This window comes from Anas acuta, chromosome 2 (genome assembly GCF_963932015.1).
Source record: "Anas acuta chromosome 2, bAnaAcu1.1, whole genome shotgun sequence".
NCBI classification, from domain to species: domain Eukaryota; kingdom Metazoa; phylum Chordata; class Aves; order Anseriformes; family Anatidae; genus Anas; species Anas acuta.
Window position 1 is genome coordinate 16738670 of NC_088980.1, and position 17979 is coordinate 16756648.

The 17979-nt window shown below is 40.1% G+C and overlaps 1 protein-coding gene across 5 annotated transcripts in view; it reads right to left on the reverse strand.

The window, feature by feature from the left end:
- Positions 1 to 4107: 4107 nt before the first annotated feature.
- WAC (WW domain containing adaptor with coiled-coil) overlaps positions 4108 to 17979 on the reverse strand; it is a 58686-nt gene continuing 44814 nt past the window's right edge. For 3 of the 5 annotated variants that reach the window (XM_068673635.1, XM_068673638.1, XM_068673634.1), the window contains exons 11-14: positions 16971 to 17089; positions 9967 to 10153; positions 7074 to 7201; positions 4108 to 4345 (exon numbers count right to left, since the gene is read on the reverse strand). In XM_068673635.1, coding sequence (XP_068529736.1) covers positions 4276 to 4345; positions 7074 to 7201; positions 9967 to 10153; positions 16971 to 17089 — 504 coding nt within the window. In that variant the 3' untranslated portion in view covers positions 4108 to 4275. The remainder of the gene's footprint in view (positions 4346 to 7073; positions 7202 to 9966; positions 10154 to 16970; positions 17090 to 17979) is intronic. The other 2 variants (XM_068673637.1, XM_068673636.1) reach the window with 1 other exon arrangement.

Here is a 17979-nt window from a genome sequence, read left to right on the forward strand (position 1 = left end):
TATCTTATGCTTGTACAAGAGAGTGTGTGTTGGTGAGGACAGATTTTTGCTTCAGAAACAGCAACAGGGATGAAGCATTCACAAAAATGTCCAGCTCCTAATCCAATACTGGACTTGAGATTTTGCTACATATTCAGTACCACACATTAATTTAGGGTTGAAGTGAACGCCCCTTACGTACAGATGACTTGTGAATATCCCCAAAGCACGATGAGATGGGACGCTCAGGGCACACCACTGCTCTCATTCAGAACACACAACATTGACCACCGTGGCCAACCTCACAGCAGCAAAGGACTCAGCAGAGCATCACCAGAAAGGTGGGACTGGAAAGAAAGGGGAGACTGTAAGATACAGTCATCTTTGATCCACAGACTTAGTAGACATGACATAAATACCCACTATGTTCTTAACTGTCTTTGGAGGCTGCAGGTGTAACATCATTTCCTTCTCAAAAACAAACAAACAAAAAGCAAAATGCCTTTAATTCTTTGGCCTCAATTTGAAGGTCAAGCAAATAAAACATACTACTTCTGAACGTGTTTTGAACTGCAACGGTGAAGACAACATCGGTGTCCACCAAAAGAAAAGGCCCTCCTACCAAAGGAAATATAGTTAATAAAACAAGTCCTAAAGGAGACTAACGTTGCTGTAAAAGAACATCCATCTAAACAGTGGAAGATAACAGCTATGTCATCTTAATAGCCAGGCCAGTGAGGAAGATGAGAAGATCTTCAAAGACATCAGAAGGCCTGTAGAGTAGGAAAAAAAAAATATAATAATAAATAAAAAAAAAAAAAACAACACAAATAAATAGTGGTGTTACAAAGCAACAGCATGGGAGTTCCTGGGACCAGTCCCGTGGTTTTACAGCGCAGCCCGTCCTTCCAGCAGGGCTCCCTGAGCACACCACCAGATGGTGAAACACTGATTGTACAGCTGCAAGCAGCGCTGCTGGGACAAACTCGTGAAGCAATTCTTAACACCTCCTCTTTATTATATTAAATAGTTGCTTAGCGAATACCTAAGAGGGAAACCAAAAGCAATGTACTCAAGCAACTGTTCTTTTATCAGGTCTTCAACACTATTCCTTGACCAGCCAGATCAAGTAATTAACGTAGGAAACACATCCCACAACTCCAGTGAATGCTTTCTGAACATCTGCCTAGGAAGAAAACAAGCCTTGCCCCAGAGGAAATTCACTCAATCTGACTTGCAGGCGTAACGTGAGCCAATAAAGCCCCTTCCAATTAAAAATGTCAATCACACTGGAAAGGACAGCATCATTTTCGGGATAGATAATAAATAATAAGCTGGTCATCAGTTCTCAGTGCACCCGCCTATTCCTTTGTTGTCCAGCTTCAGAAAGATTTGATAGGAAAAAGCTAAATATCGCTTCCCCCTGCCCTGTGTGTCACTCCAGATGACACAGAAAAGCCCAACTTGCATTTGTATGCTAGTGAAGCTGTTTTGAAGGACATTAACTCGGTCCCTGCCATTTGGTTGGCATCTATTTTAAAGCAGAGCCTGCTCTTCCCCAAATTGCCTGATGGGGTTGGCAAGCTGTCGCTCTTCAGCTCACAACAGCTCCAGGTTTTGGAAGGGGGAAAACAAGCTATTGCATGGCGAGCAGAGCCAGGAGCCAACAAGCTTTCTGTTTGGCATCTGAGGCTAACAGAGCAGTCCTTACTGCATTAGTTCAGAGAGGACATCACCTGAAAAGCTCGTCTCTGCATGATGTACGTGCATGCATTCTTAAGCAGTTAAATTAGCAAATTAATCCTTGTCCCTTCCAAATTCTCTGTGACCACTACTAATGCTGCACAGGGGCTGAGAAGGATGATCTGGGATACGTTCCTTGTGAAAACAATGACTCAAACCTTTTAGGCTGGAAGAGGCTTTCCTGTAAAATGGTGAATGATAAAAGACGCATAGGCAGCAGCTAAGCATATACAAATAAAGTCACTCAAAATAGAGGGTTATTTAAAAAAAAAAAAAAAAAAAGCACAACATGGACTCAAAAGAATTTTCAAGTAGTAGAAAATTAGCCTGTGAAGTTCATCGACAGAGGATGTTATAGCGGATAACCTATGAATCAAGGGAACGAAGTAAGCTCATGAAAAATAGGCCCCCCTTATCTATTAAGAGAGAAGCGATCTGTCTTAGCTAATAAGCAATGTGCAAAATACCAGAACTAAGGACTCCCACTGCTGAAAGCCCATCTCTACTTCCATCTGTTTCGCTGCCAGTTCCCTGTCCTGGGCAACCCCAAGACCACAAGCACCACAAGCAATAGGACGTTGGGCAAATATAAGAGTCTCAGGAAGCCTTGAGTCACTTTGCCTTGGCTGTCTAAAAGGGCAGAATGACGTATGATAAAAATAATGCATTCAAGATTTTTCTATTCCCAGTTTCTGAGCAAAACCAAACATCTGCATGATAGAAAACACAAGAACACAGACTAAATTAAAGTGAACAACAAATTAATCTGTCCTATGTCTGATTTTTTTGCTGTTACTTATCTCAATTTGTTCCATTTGCAATGTCTTAGGACAGAGCATTCAACTTCCACTGATCAAAACTACTTAAAATAAATAAAATAAAATCGATCTGAGCCCACTCAGGAAGAGACAAGGCAAAAGAAAATCAAGTAGCGTTTCTGGTGCTGAAAGACAGGGTTTTCTAGGAACACAGCATGTAGCATCACATGTCAATACCTTTATCATTAAGGTCACGGATTAAAAAAAAAATGAACTGTGAACTCACTCAACAAACTACTGTAAAATACGAACCTCTGCAAATAAAACTGGCAGTGCCATAGCTATTTTTGTTGTTTTTAAGCAAAGAAAAAGTCACGTTATTTTGTAGTAGCAATAGTTTCTTTTTTATTTTTAATATACTTTAGGAAACAATATACAAAGCTGAGCTTTGCCACCATTTTCAAACGGTGGGTTGCTCCAATTACACAAATTCAGCGTTTTGTGATGGTTAAGAACAGCAGTCAGCACCAGACTTAAACAGTTAGCTACAACACAAACATCCTTCGAAATGAAATGTCATAATATCAAGACAAGTAAACCAGGAGTTAACATATGACAACTGTTGGGGAGGTGTCTTAAATCATTCTTGTTGAATTTTATATTTCGTTAAATATTTTATACACAATTTCCTGTTTACAAGTTTTAAACAAAACCTCCCTTGAGGAATTATTTAAGTACAAAAACGTTCAACAAGAACAGTTCTAATAAAGAGTCCCCAAACAGACCAAAATTTAATGTGTTGACCAAAGGAAATGAAAACCAGTGTTTCTTTGTTTTAACATGTTTATTACAACAGATACAATTCACATCTGACTAGCTTTTTTTTTTTTTCCTCTTTCCCCTCCCACAACCATGTTAACATGTTCATTGGGCTATTTCTTTATATTTGAGCAAGTAATGTACTTTCAGCACACATGCCCAGCAGTACTATAAGTCCATTCTTACAGGGTGCAAATGGAAATACGTTTCAATAATTTATACAAACAAGTGGGTTATGCTCAATCACTGCAATTTTAAGCTACTGTACACAGGAATGAAAAGATTATAGAAAAAGTGCCATAGCAACAGTGCCTTAAGAAAAAGAGAAAATTAGAAGCATTAAAAAACTGATAAAATCAGATTTAGGATTTCACGGGGAAATGGAACACAGAAAATGAAAAACATTTCTCTGTAAAACAGAAATGGAGAAGCACTGCTCTTGATTCGGTGCAAGTGTGGAAACAGTTGTTTCATGATATTTTTGTACATTACCCCAATTGTTGCAGCCTTAGACACAGATCGCCTGGCGCTTGCATTGAATTTTAGGAAATGCAAGATTTCTGAACGATAAATTAACTAAAAAAAAAAAAAAAAAAGAAAAAAAAAAGAAAAAAAAGAAAGCTAATTTTTGCAGACAGGTTTACATGTAAAAGGCTAGGTATTTAGCCACCTCAGCATTGATTAGTTTTGGATGTCTAAGCTCTGATACACATGGCTTCCCATGGCTTCACTCTACAAAACATATTTACAACGTGAAGAATACATCTACAAGAAATCTACATTTCAAGGGTTTTACAAATCATTCTTGTATCTTTCCCCTGAATTTGACTCCCTCCTGTCCCCTTCCCCATGTCATCTTTTTTTCTGCCCAGCTCAACGGTCCAAAGTCTACTCAAATGCAGCTCAAAAGTGTTAAGACTGGGCATCAGTTTCATAGTTCCTGTACTCAAAACCATGTGCAATTGTTTACAACTTTTCACACCATGAAGGAATTCTGATTCTTTAGCTTTTCAAGTTCTTTAATTTGTTGTCTCAAAAATAGTATCCTGCAAGAGAAAAGAAAAAAAGAATTAGCGTAAACATTTTCATCGTACAGAGACATTAAGTGCAAGTATCTACACAAATACTTTACAATTTCCTGGAAAGATTCCAAGCTTCTTAGCTCCATTAATAAACTTGGAAGTATTTTAAAACGAATTCCCAATCTATTTAATCACCTACAGGCTCCGTGTGCAGGTGCAGAAACCTGCAGGATTAGATTCCGTTATTCAGAAAACTAAGCTGCTGAGTTTCATTATGACCAAAACACGGTGACATTTAAGCCTCCTATTCAGCTGAATTTAACTTCAAGAAGAAGTGGAACGCAGTAGAAGAGTACATGAGCTCAATATTCTGAAAAATGTTATTATGTCTGGGATGCAGTTTTCCAAACTGTCCAACAACCCAAAGCACTCAAGTTTTCAGCAAATACAATGCTCCTCTGTCCCCACCCTAGCCTCAGTACCTCCAGTGGTACAGAGGTTACAGTTTTTTTTTCCTCCATAGCCTTGTTTTCTATCTGAACTTGCCTGTTCTTGGAGAGACAGTGCCACTAGAGACACAAGCCATTGCCCTCACGTCTTTTAACTGATTTCCTCCCATTGTTCTGAAGGATTTTATATTGCACTAGATTTAGGTAACAGTGCAGGCAGGAGAGTTACACATGCTCTTGTTTCCCTAAAACACTTATCTCTATAACACGGCCCGATGTATTTTAGTTTGGTTCAGCCACATACAGAGTAATTTAGTGAAGGAGTTTTAAACAAGGAAGTTTTCTTCTAGGCAAAACCTTTTTTTCTAGTATTTGGCTCTATGACTGGTAGAGGAAAAAAATATTCTGAGGTTTGCCTCTAGTTATGGAAAATTCCTTTATTACAAGATCCAAGAAAAAAGCTGCAACTACACTTACTTAGAAATCAATTTTGTTGCTAGCACTTCCCTTATGAACTTTTCCTCTACTACTGCACAGGCCTAAGCAATTATTTCAGTTAACAAACATGTGGTTTAGATAGCGTTTCCTGAAGTTTTTAATAAATATTTTGTAACAACTTTCCATAACGCTGAAGTGTAATGCAAGCATATGAATGAAGAAAAAATTAAGAAAGAGTTGAAACATGACAAATATTCTGCAAGTCCGAAACAGCTTTAATAAGATAAAGAAAGTGCATCCACTTTAGCAGACTTTTGTAGAACCCTTTTCAAATACATCCCCAGTTCAGTAAAAATCAATTTTCTACTAAAAAGCAGATAAACAATCAGGACAGACACACTGAAAAACACATTAAGCTCAAAAGGTACAGGCGTATGAAATGCACCAGTGAGTGAAGAGTGTCATTTCACAAACTGTCACTTCTGGTTCAAACAATACACTTGCTTTGAACAAAGATCAAGTTCCTTCTCACAACGAACCTAAATAGTTCTATTCAGTACAAAAATACAGAAATGTTATCATCATTCAGGTTGATAGGCTTTGATCATCCCATACTTTGTGAAGGCTTCCCCCTATCCACCCACCCAAATTATTACTTATGCCACATATTCATTGTCTTTGGGATGGCAGCAAAAGCAAAAGAAAGATTATCAGAGATTCAAAGTCATGATCATCCATATCCATTCATGGCTTAAGGATACATGGTGTACAAGAAACAAGGTGCCATTTAGGGAGCTCAGCAATGGCATTTGACATGTTATGTCAGATAAAATGTGCCTCCAGACACAGAAATGAAAGCTTAAGAGGTTTTACTTCATCTGTAAGGAACCAAGCAGTTCCTACAGAAACTATAATTTATATAATGACACTATGAAGCTATGAAAGAATTAACATTTTATATTTTTTTATTAGGGAAATTGTACAAATCTTTTTACAGCCTACTTCTGATTACGAGGATTGTTTTACCAACTGCCAAAAAGCAAGAGCTTCTGGGACAGAACTAGCTGTTTAAAAAGCATACAACACTACTAAGGCTGAATGAACTAGGAAATAAGAATCACTGTAGTCAAACTTCAGTGTCACAGTATACAGGATAACATCATTCAGAAAGGAAACTTAGTATGAAAGTTAACTCAAGATCATGACTACCAATGAAAAATGTGTCAGAACATGCAGTAAGACTAAACTTTTCGATGTTGCACAACAGTCTCTGAAACAATACACAACCATGCTGTTAATAAGAAAGACACTCTCCATTACTGACTTGAGAAGCAGAAGTCTACTTTGCCATAATCACCTCTTTCTCACTAGAGAACCCCAAGACCTTCTGAGATACCTCCTACCCAAATAACAGATTTATTTTTCCTTAGCTTGTGATATCAACAAGAACTCGTCAGACTTGTTTGACCCAATAAAAGGCTCATGAAAATTGTAGTGTTTAAGACCAGTATAAACCACATAGATGTGTATCTATATAATCTATGCATCAAGTATGGACAGGTATTTTAGAATTATTCTGAACTACTGTGAGAATCTTAACCCACCAATGTATCTGGAAAGATGTCTTCTCCACCTGTATAAGCAAAAATATATACAGATGTTGCATATCTGCCTCTATTCACTAGGCACTATCAACTGTTATCAGTCTGGGAAACAGAACGCACAGAAGGAAGACAACTCTCACCCCTGGTAACAATCAGCTTGCTTACAAAGCCATCAGAAAACACAGCTCATGCAAAACAATACCCGAATGGGAACTCTAATGCCACCTTGAAAATTATGCTTTTGAAAACAAACCCACTTACCTTTGCTCACGCAAAGTTGCTTGAATTTCACATACTCGAACTAAAGATCTTAAATTCTTTAATTCAGTACAAATTTCTGACATATGAACACTTCCCATGTTGTGGGCTTCCTCACGTAATCTTGATGCCTGCAACAATTAAATATAAAGGTTAGGATTTTGACTCAAGCACTGTAAACAACTGGCTGTAGCCAAAGGACTGCTGGATTAATGTCTTGAAACAGCAAAGCACTGTAACTTCTGAAGTGCTATGACTTCTGAACGCACTGTAAATTAAATCAGAAGAGCAGTGAATTCTCTAAAAAAGCCCATTTAGAATCAGAAATTATACTGGATGTCAATAGATTATGTTAACTCAGACTGATGCAGGAATGGTTCAGATATCCTTGATCCTAACAAATGTTTATTGAATCATCTTATAAGTTAGGAAACTCAGAACCCTGTCATGTGCTAATTAATTTGTTCAAGTAGTTAAGAGCCTCCAGCCGCTTTTTCAATGGTCAACTTAAATTTCCCATCTAAATTAAGCTTCAGTGACAAAAACAGTTGAATGCCATCTTCTTTTCACCTACTTCATATAGAAAACAAAACTTAACCCTCCGCAGGTGTTCTCTTCTAGACAAACTCCATTACTTTGGTGTTTCCACTTAGCCACGCGGAGATGAGCAGATGTGTATGCTCAGAAGACACGACCGATCTTCCCAGTTTGAAGATTTCTTAACCTCTTGTCACTGAACTGGATATGTGATTCCAGCTAACTCAACAGCACCAAGAACAGTAGTGCAATTACTCAGAGGTTCTCTGCATCACAGAGATATAGAAAGAGGACTTCTTGCTAGCAGCACGATGAAAAAAAGTTGATTTCTCAAATAGATCCTTCCCTGTGGTATTACTGTTTAGCAATGTCGGTCTCTGCCACACTGCGTCCGGCTAGGATGGAGTTAGTTTTCTTCACAGCAGCCTGTATGATGCTGTGTTTTGGCTGTGTACCTGAAGCAGTACTGATAACAGACCCGTGCTGTAACTACTGCTGAGCACTGCTTACACGCTGTCAAGGCCTTCTGTTTCGCATGCTGCCTGCCCAGCAAGCAGGCTGGGGGTGTGTATGAGGCTGGGGAAGGACACAGCTGCGAGAGCTGACCCAAACAGTACCAAAGAGAGATCCCAGATCACATAACATCACGCTCAGCAAGAAAACTGGGGGGGCAGTGGGAGGGTGGGTGCAATATTCCAGGGGTTGCTGTTGCTTCAGGACTGGTTGGGCATTGGTTAGTAAGCTGGTGGTGAGCAATGGCTTTTGCATTGCCTTGCCTTGTTTTGTTTTGTTTGTTTCCCCTCCCTTTTCTTTATTAAGCTACCTTCATCTCAGTCCAGGAGTTCTCGCACTTGTGTTCTTCCAGTTCTGTCCCCTAGCTCAGCAGGGGCAGTGAGCAAGTAGCTGTGTGCTGCCTAACTGCCTACCAGGGTTAATCCACAACATCTGCTGAAGTACTTGTACACCTCATTTTTCCCTTCCTGAACAGAACTGTATTTAGCAGAGGTCTTCATCAACTTCTGGAATTTATCCAGGTCAAAGAACTTTGTGATCTAATTCCCTCCATTAAGTTTTCTTTTCTGGATTGTGTTGACATCCAGGAGTACACCTAGGCTCCAGCGGGACATCATCATCTCATGTCCTGCATACACAGCTCCATAGCTTTTAGAGCAAACCAGCAATAACCACTCTTTAAGTAGTTTTTAAGGTGTCCAGCCATCCATCTTAAAGCAACTTCACCCAGAAGGTCTTAGAATCATTTTTGCATATAAGATTGTTATTAAAAGGTGTTTAGTACGCAGTGAAAATAACGCTACCAATCTGAACTCTCCAAGCACTGGGCCAAGGCCACGGGGAGAAGTGACTGTGCTGTATCACATCCTTATGACAGCACACCTTCCCCAGCAATGGTGCTTTGACTCAGCGCAGCTTTTCAATAGCTTAAAACTGTATTTAAAACTTAATGAGGAAAAAAAAACAAGGCAACAACCAAGAATCCACAAAGAGAATGAGCCTAGACTGCACTTCTAAGAGTCACCCTGCAAGTTACTTGCCAAAAACTTCCTGTGTAGCCTTGAGCCAGCATGCAGCCAAAAGACCAAAGTCAGCTGGGCTAAGTAAGGTTAATACCTGACAGCCTGTGTCAGACTGGTTTGCCTGTGACAGAAAGGCCTTGAACTGGACTCAGTATCAGTATGGTTTCTTTGAGTAACACATTTCAAGTAGCTGACATGCATCCAGTTTCCCCATATTACCACCAAAAGGGTATGTTTTGTGCACTTATAAAATAACGATAACAATTCTATGGATTTCCATATATGGAAACAAAAAACAAACAAAAATATGAAGTCCAAATTTAGTCTGAGACCCCTACATCACCTTAAAAAACAGGTGCAACAAACAAAGCACAGTTCTTTTTTCACTGCGAAGAGTTAATAACTCAGTGGCTCCAACTGTGGATTGGTCTCACATAGTTTTAACTATGTCACCTAATTAATGACATCTTCCACATAGCAAAGATACTGTTGTTATTGAAAAACTATGTTGAAATTCATGTTCTTTGTAAATTTCAACAGAACTCTGGCAATAAGAGAAAATAGCTATGATGACTATTCTTCCATCGGAGAGAATTTCAAAAGCACTGGTACGTTAAGCAAGAAAATACCCAACTGCTAAGCAGTAATCGCATGTAAAGCCTACAAGGTCTGGCCTAACCTCCCCCCTCTTTCTGGCTGAGGACAAGCATGTTTCTGGTTTTTAAAGATGCTTCCAATTTCTAGAAAAAGCAACCTGGGTAACAAAGAGTTTTAAAGCTACCCGTTTAGCAGCCTCAGAAGGAGCAGAGCAGAAGCGTACTCACCTGCTTTTCCGCGTGGTCTGCAGGCCAGCCTTGAACATGCTTTATAAGGTTTTCATTGAAGTGTGCTGCTAGCGTAGGTGTTAATGAACAAGTGGGTCGTACAGATGTATTCTGCGGTGCAGATGTTGAATTCGATGCACTAGTGCTAGAGGTATGATTTGGACCTGGTGATGGGCTTCTTTGACTACTAGAGGAAAGAATTTAAGAAAAATAAGCATCTAAAAACATATGTAAACATGTAGAGAAAATCACAATTCACTGCTTCCAGCCACAAAATACATGAAGCATTTAAACCATAAATATTGCTGGTAGATCAGCCCTGTGGCACTTTTCCACAAACATCGTGGTAACATGGGAACCATCTGAGTGCTACAGCATGGCAGAGGTTTTTTTTTCCTTTGAAACTGTGATAGCTGTTCAAGAAATGTAAGCTGTGCCTATATTTTAGTGTTACACAGAGAATATATACATGCATATTCACCTTCTTGTTACATATGCAAATAGCTGCAAACCTAAGATTTTCAGTAACCATGCATCAGAGCCAGGCAGCTCTATTCAAGAGATTAACAGCAAGCACCACAATAGTTATTAAGCACAAAGCCTGATTTCCTGATCTAAAAATACACCCATATGGGCTCTGAGGAGTTTAGCCATTTACCAGTGCCAAAACACCAATGCCTAGGGGACTGCTGATACACTACATCCTTGCTTCAGGTGTTAAGAAAACCAGAAGCATCACAGCAGCAGCACATTTGTAGCTACCAACTCGACTGCTTTATTTGAATATATTCACATTAGCACATGAACCAGAAAAATGGCAATGGGTTACTGGAGAATTTGTTCACAGAAGCAAAAAAAGTGGGACCAAAAGACATGTTCAGTTAATAACTTTACACTGTAAGCCAACTCAAAGCCACTGTACCCTGAACAAAGCCTTTCACTGGCCTCTTTCAATCTCTGCATGCAAGCAAAACTGACTTCCACATTTTCTGAACGCAACGGTTCCAATTCTATTTTGCATCTGTATTTCTTGGTCAAAAAACTCTGCAAATTTTTACTAAACAAGCCTCTCATGCTGATCTTTTGGTAACAGTCTTTTGCCATCCATCCAGTTCAATATTACATTACCTATAAAGTATTCTAGTTATTGCTTTAAGCATTGCTTTTTTAAATCACATTCCTCAAATAGTTGCCCTCTCACTCCACTTTACAAGACACTTTTCCTCTCTACCTCATGATGCTCCACATGTACGGGAGGGATCATATCAAGTTCATTTCTACAAATCCTATCTCATTAAAAGCCTACTCCTACTGCAGTGTCTAAAAGAGGTGGGTACTGCTCAACTAAATTTTGGTAAACTCATATGACTGGCTAATCCTTGTAGTCCCAATTTCCAAGTACCCACCCTTCACCTTACACATAGCTTGTAAACTCTCATGTTAAAGAAGTCTTTTATTGTTTCCTTTGTACCACTTCCCTCAACAAAGCTGTGGTATACAAGCTGAACACCTAACATTCAGCCCAACAAGTTACAGAAGTTCCCCCCAAAAAAATGAAAATCACTTAATTTCCACGTGCCTAGAAGCCTCGGCATCAACACCAGCACAAATGCCATGCTCACGCCATTTGGATCCAACTGCATCTGACAACTGCCAGAGCTGCAGGTGGAGTTTCACCACATACCCTTTTTTACTCCCGTGGCCCTTGCCAAAACAAGACTTTTATATTCTTACATCCTTTCCCAGTGCTCTCAATCGTTTCCACGGCCCCTCCACACCCAGAGGGAGGCTCTGCTCTTGCACTGAAATAAGAGGCAGGAGTAGCACTGGTTAAAGCATGCCGGGCACTGATAGGTCAGGATGAGTTCAGTCTGCCTCTGTCCTCACCATCCTTGCAAGGGAAGGCAAAGGAAGCAGCAATCTTGAGCAGGAAAAAGAATATCCCTTTTCATAGTATCATAAGAGCGATGGTACCTCACAATTATGATTTTCTTTGGCACTAAATATGCTGAGAAATGGTAGCACTAATTAAGTACCTAGCCATTACTCACAAGATGCACTTGCTCACAATCAGTCTCCTCTTGCACTGGTAGTAACTTTCACCACGCCCATAATTTCAGTCTATTTCTTAAAATTTTCTTACTGCTTATTTGCAAGTACCGTAAAGAAACAAGTCTGAGAGGAGCTATCACAATTCACCTCCTAACCACCCCCTTGAGGACTGCCACAACACCCCAGCACAACGCCACAATCTTCACAGCCCAGTGCCCAGCCATTTACCCGAATGGCTCACACTCGCACAGTACACCAGCTTTCCAAACAAACAGTCTGACACACTCCCCTAAAAAATTAGGCCTGGCACACTCCCCTAAAAATCTCCCCTGCTTTCAGACAGTAAAAGTTGTAAAAAGGAATGTAAAACATAACGAGGGGAAAGAACAGTATTACTTCATGCTACATGTTCTCTTCAGTAATTGGTTTAACCACTTTAAACCACTTACCAGTAAAAATGGCTAAGGGTAGAAATAAGAAATGTTCAGTTGGTAAGGAAAAAATTGAAATTTAGATTTTGAAGCTGAAGCTGGAACTATCCAAGAATGTGAGTGTACCAAGTGCTGCACATCAGCAGCAAAGAAAGGCTGAGGAACAGGTGGGGCTGTCCCCTCTATAAGGCAAGGGAACCTACTGATAAAGGACATGGATGAGGCCAAAATAGTCAGTGACTTTTTCGTCTTTTTTTTTTTTTTTTTGTATTTTTTTTTGGCTGGCTGGTATAACTGAGGTGCTGCATCACGTCAAAGCATGGAGGTGAGCAGGAAGATTGCCTGATGATGCGGGAGTAAGAAGATGTTCCATTATAGCCATCTTCAGGAAGCACCCGAGGAGGATGAACTGGGGAACTAGAGGCCTGTAAACCTAATCTCAGTCTCTGAAGATTATGGAGCAAGCCTGCCTGGAAACCATTTCCAAGTACACAAAAAACTAAAAAGCAAAATAGAGTCAGTATGGATCTGTCACGGGCAAATTCTGCCTGACCAACCTCATTTACTTCCCCAATGAGATGATCGGCTTAGAGGACAGGAGAAAGCAGGGATGCTGTTTATCAGCCTTCAGCAAGGCCTCTGACATGGTCTCCTCTAGTTTTCTTATAGCTTAACTCCTCACTCACTGATGTCCATGTTTCACGTGCAAGGTGAACAGAAACTGACTGGATTGTCAGCCCGAAAGGGTTGAGTCAGCAGGACAAAGTCCAACTGCACGCCAGTGAGCCTAATGCTGTCCTCCACTGATCCATATTGGGGCCAATGCTGTATTAGGTCTTTATTAATGACACAGATGATGCCACAGAGAGCTCCTCTGGTGAGTTTGCAGATGGGAGGAACAGTCAGTATGTTGTAGGGTGGGTTGTTCTCCAGAGGGACACGAATGGACAGACAGGAATCAATTTCAAAAAGAAAAAAAAAAATAAAGAAAAGGCAAAGTCCTGCAGCTGGGCTGGAATTCCCCTTTGCAACATCACTGGAACCACCCCACAGAACAGCACAGGCTAGCTGCTGCTAAGGGGGTAAAACTCTGCAGAAAAGGACCTGAGGATTCCAGCAGACAAATTAAATGCAGGTCAGCAATGAATCCCTGTGGCAAAGAAGGCCAAGCACAAGCTGGGATGTATCAGAAAGAGCACAGCTGAAGAAAGCAATTCCTCCTCTCTCCTAGTAAAAGCCACAGTACCTGGAGTACGGTGCAGTGTGCAGCCCAAAACTGGGCAAGAAAGAAGTTGCCATACCAGAGGAATCCAGCAGAGGACCACAGAGTTTAGAGGGCTGAAGCACACGCCAGGAGAAGCTCTAAGAACTGGATTTGTTCTGTCTGGAAAACAGAAGACTGGGGGGAGGGGGATGGAGGATCTTCTTACTGTCTTCAACTACATATGGGGAGAGGGGCCAGACTCTCCTCAGAGATGCACTGTTGTAGGCCAAGAGGCAGAGGTGCAAGTTGAAACAAAGGAAATTCTAATTAGACACAAGGAAAAAAAATAAATCACTGTGAGGGTAGTCAAACGTTCAAAGGAGATGCCCAGAGAGCCTGCAAAGCTCCTATCCTTAGAGACATTCAAAAATCACCAAAACAACTTGATCTTTGGTCCTATTTTGAGTTGAGACTTGGACTAGATCACAACTGGAAGTCTTTTCCAATCGAAATCATTCTGTGTATTCACACAGCATCAGCATACTGCTGGTTTAGAGAAAGGCTGTATTTATTTACTAAGCAGAACTGAGGCATGACCTTCAGTGCTTATTTCTACCTTAGCTGCAATAGGATCAAAGTCCCTCTGTGAGTTGTTTCCCTCATTTATCATCCTGACTTCCCTAACTCCTACCTAACCGGCAGAAATCTCAAGACATCAAACATTCCAGGGAAATAACTAAGTCTGTGGGTTTCTCAAAAATACAGTTTTATCTTAATTATGAGTAGAACACACTGTCATAAAACATCCTAGCATTGCTACGTTAGCAGCAGGGGGAGCTACTGATGCAGCAATGATACGAAGCTACTGGTTTGGTTTTTAATGCTTCACTAATGCCAAATACCCGCCTTAGCTGCTAAATGAATTACAGACTGTCTGTGCCACAAGTAATGAAATGTTTCCAGACAGGCAAAAGCATCTGTACAAGAACATGAAAACAGGATGGTTGTGAAATACACTACTACAAAATACAAAAATCTTACAACACGTAAAAAAAAACTGGGGGAAAGACCTCCCGGCAGCAGTTTTGCATTTTCTAAAGAAAGGGAAAAACATTCCTGGCCCTTTACAGAAATAAAGGGAGAACAGTAACCTGATGAAACTAATTACAGAGGCACACTCATTTATTTTTGTTTTTTGTTTTTAAAATGGTGATAATTCATGGCATGCCTTTGGAATCATCTCTTAAGAGAAAGGCTCACTGTATGCCTATGTTGCATTAATTTCCTAACTAACAGCAAGGAAACGTTCAAAACTTCCGCACAACGGATCTGTGTTGAAACTGGAGCCATGTAGAAAAACAGATCCTTAATGTTACAGCCTCTTTCTGGACCACCCATTCACAGCTCAGGTTGTGAAGCTGTTGCTCGTTTGTATAAAAAGACAAAAGGAAGCCAGACCTAAGAGCAGTCCAAAATCCAAGCGACTGCTTTCTCTTACGAAGGAAAAGTGCATTCTTTATCAGTTCAGAAGTACTGCTCAGATGTAGGAAATCTGCAGATGAGTAAACCTGCATCGTGGCTGGTCCATTTTGTTCAATTCCACAGCATTGAACATAACAAAATACCCATCATACAGATTTTTCCAAATCACCTGATCCTTATTCCTTTTTGTTTTGTTTTTGAACAGGACACCAGTGAAATCAGTGAGTATCAGTAAAATCAGTGAACAAGCAGCAGAAACACACAAGCCTGTGATGCACAACACACCACTATCACATATATGCAACATTTGAGAGACACATGACACTAAACAATACCTAGGTTTTTAGGTAAAGCTATTGCCACTGTATCTTTGATACTAGACTGCATACTCTCCTCTACTTGTGCACGGTCTCCTGTGACTCCTCCTTGAACACAGGAGGCTGCTGCCCCCATGACCCTTCTAATTCGGCTGTTCAGCTTCTGAGTCAAACCCAGCTTCCCTTCTCCAGGATGATGCTGATGCCAAGCAGAGCACTGGTTTGTAGAGGGCCAGTAGATATCTGAAGGGAACTGGATGTGGGTAGTGGTTATGCCAGCACAGGAAGTCCTAAATCCCAAAAGGGTGAGGGAATGGGACAGCAGACCAAATGCTAACTGGTATCACCTCACGCAGGCTCCAACCCATGGTGAGCGTGCCCCAGAAAACGTGTGCCTTCTTCAACAAGATTTCCCGTGGGGAAAAGGTGACCAAAGGCCGAAAAGGTCTCCCAACCCCTAACTGCTCCTTATAAAAATATAAATTTATTTTTAATACTACTATTTAGAAAGATCTAAACAGCACCATCCATAATTACTAGACACTGAAGCTACTGCAATGATAACACGCGATCAAAGTCCTCCTTAATTAGTCCCAGAAGGGCAGCCAAAAAGACCTGACTATATTATGATATGGAAAGCACCGCTGCTTTCGAGGATGTTGCCATGGAAAGAGGTGGGTTTTTTTTTTTTGGTTGGTTGATTTTTAAGTATCACATTGCACACCTTATTCAACAACCATAAAATCTAGTTTTAAGTGCAACACAGCTTGCAGGGTTTCAGGAACGATGCACTTTTTGAAGACAAGTATCCCTCCTGCTACAGTTCTAGTTCTTGACTGCACCACCATCAGTATCTTACAGCCTCTGGAGCCAAAACGATTAAGTGCCCAACATCCTACATACACAACGGAAAAAACATCTCCCCAAAGAAAAATTTCAGACAAGACACAGATTCTAAACATATCCTGTAAATCAAAGGCTAATGTTGGTAAAATGCAACATCTGAATGGGCTGCAATGTTGCCACAAAAAAAGGCTGGCCAAGGAAATTTTAATTATTTTTTTCATGAAAGCAGCAAAATCGTATGTTAGAGAAAAGCTCTAATTAGCTCTAATTTAAAAATCAAGTTACACTACAGCAAGACATCGCCAACATCTAACAATAAGTCAACCACACAGTTAAAGCACTGAATCCCTTAACTGCACAGAAAACAAAAAATCCCGAACTCAGAATCAGAATATAAGGTATCACTTATAGAATTGAACCCAGAGAGACAGGGTGGAAACAAGGACTGAGTTTTGCTTCTGTGAACTGAACTCTTAGAAATGGTCCTCAAAAGGAGGAATCCACCACATTAAATCTGTAATGAAGATACGTAGCTGCATCCTCTCAGCAGCAGCAGAGTTAAATCATACGTTCAATACACAGCCAAGAAGAATCCACAAATTGCAACACATAGCACGTAGCCCGGATTCAGAACAACAGCAAAGGACAGTACAGAGAAGTATTTCAACATACCTTGAGCGCTGAAGACTTCGAGGAGAGGCAGGTTCATGGCCTGCCTGCTTGTCAGCTATTACCGGCTGCTGCGGTGCTGACTGCGAAGCTGGTCCTTGTTTAACTCCTGGAGTAGCAACCTGAAAAGTTCAAAAACTTCATTAGGTTTCCTCCGCACTGAAGAGCGGAGGAAAACACACAAATTACAAGGTACAAGACCGATTTTTTTTTTTTTTTTGGTACATCTTACGTTGATGAAATTTTGTATTTTTCAAGTTTTTTTTTTTGTTTTGTTGTTGTTGTTGATTATAAATCATCTCTTCTGAGCATCAAGACCATTTTAAGCCTCAGAAGAGCTGATTATTATTTAAAGTGCTACCAACCTTTTCCCTCCAAATTCCTGAACTACAACAGGATGAAAAAAACAAGCAGTAACACACTAATGTATGCTCAAGTTACTCAAGTTACAGCATCTGGAGTTCAAGACTTTTCTCCCCCATACACACAACCCTGTCCTTTTTAAACAAGTGCAACAGAGGCAGCAGCTCCAAAAATTTTATCACCTTGCCCCCAGAAAAAAAAAAAAAAAAGTAACAATTTTAAGCAATAGGGAAGGAGGCCAAACAGATTCTAGAGATCCATATAGACAAAAGCATAAATAATCAGGATGCCTGTCTGCTGTTTGCTGACAACAAGCAGGTGTAAATTAGCAGCTAGTCTTTATCAGAACCTCCAAAATTTGTTCTATTTCAGAAACAGATGCCAGTGAAACAAGCCACAGACAATCTCTGCTGAAATAAATGAACTTATTTTCTGACTCTATTTAAATACCCAGGAAATATTAATGTAATATTAAACCTGTTTATTTATCTAAGAGGAAAGCCTACCTATTATTGCTAAAAGCTTTAAAAAAAAAAATCTGACTAGTACATGAAAATATCTTGGTTCTAGAAAGAAAAAGCAACATTACTGTAGATTATTCAGTGATCATTTCAGTTGAAATCAACAGAACTATACAGTTCTGCTACAC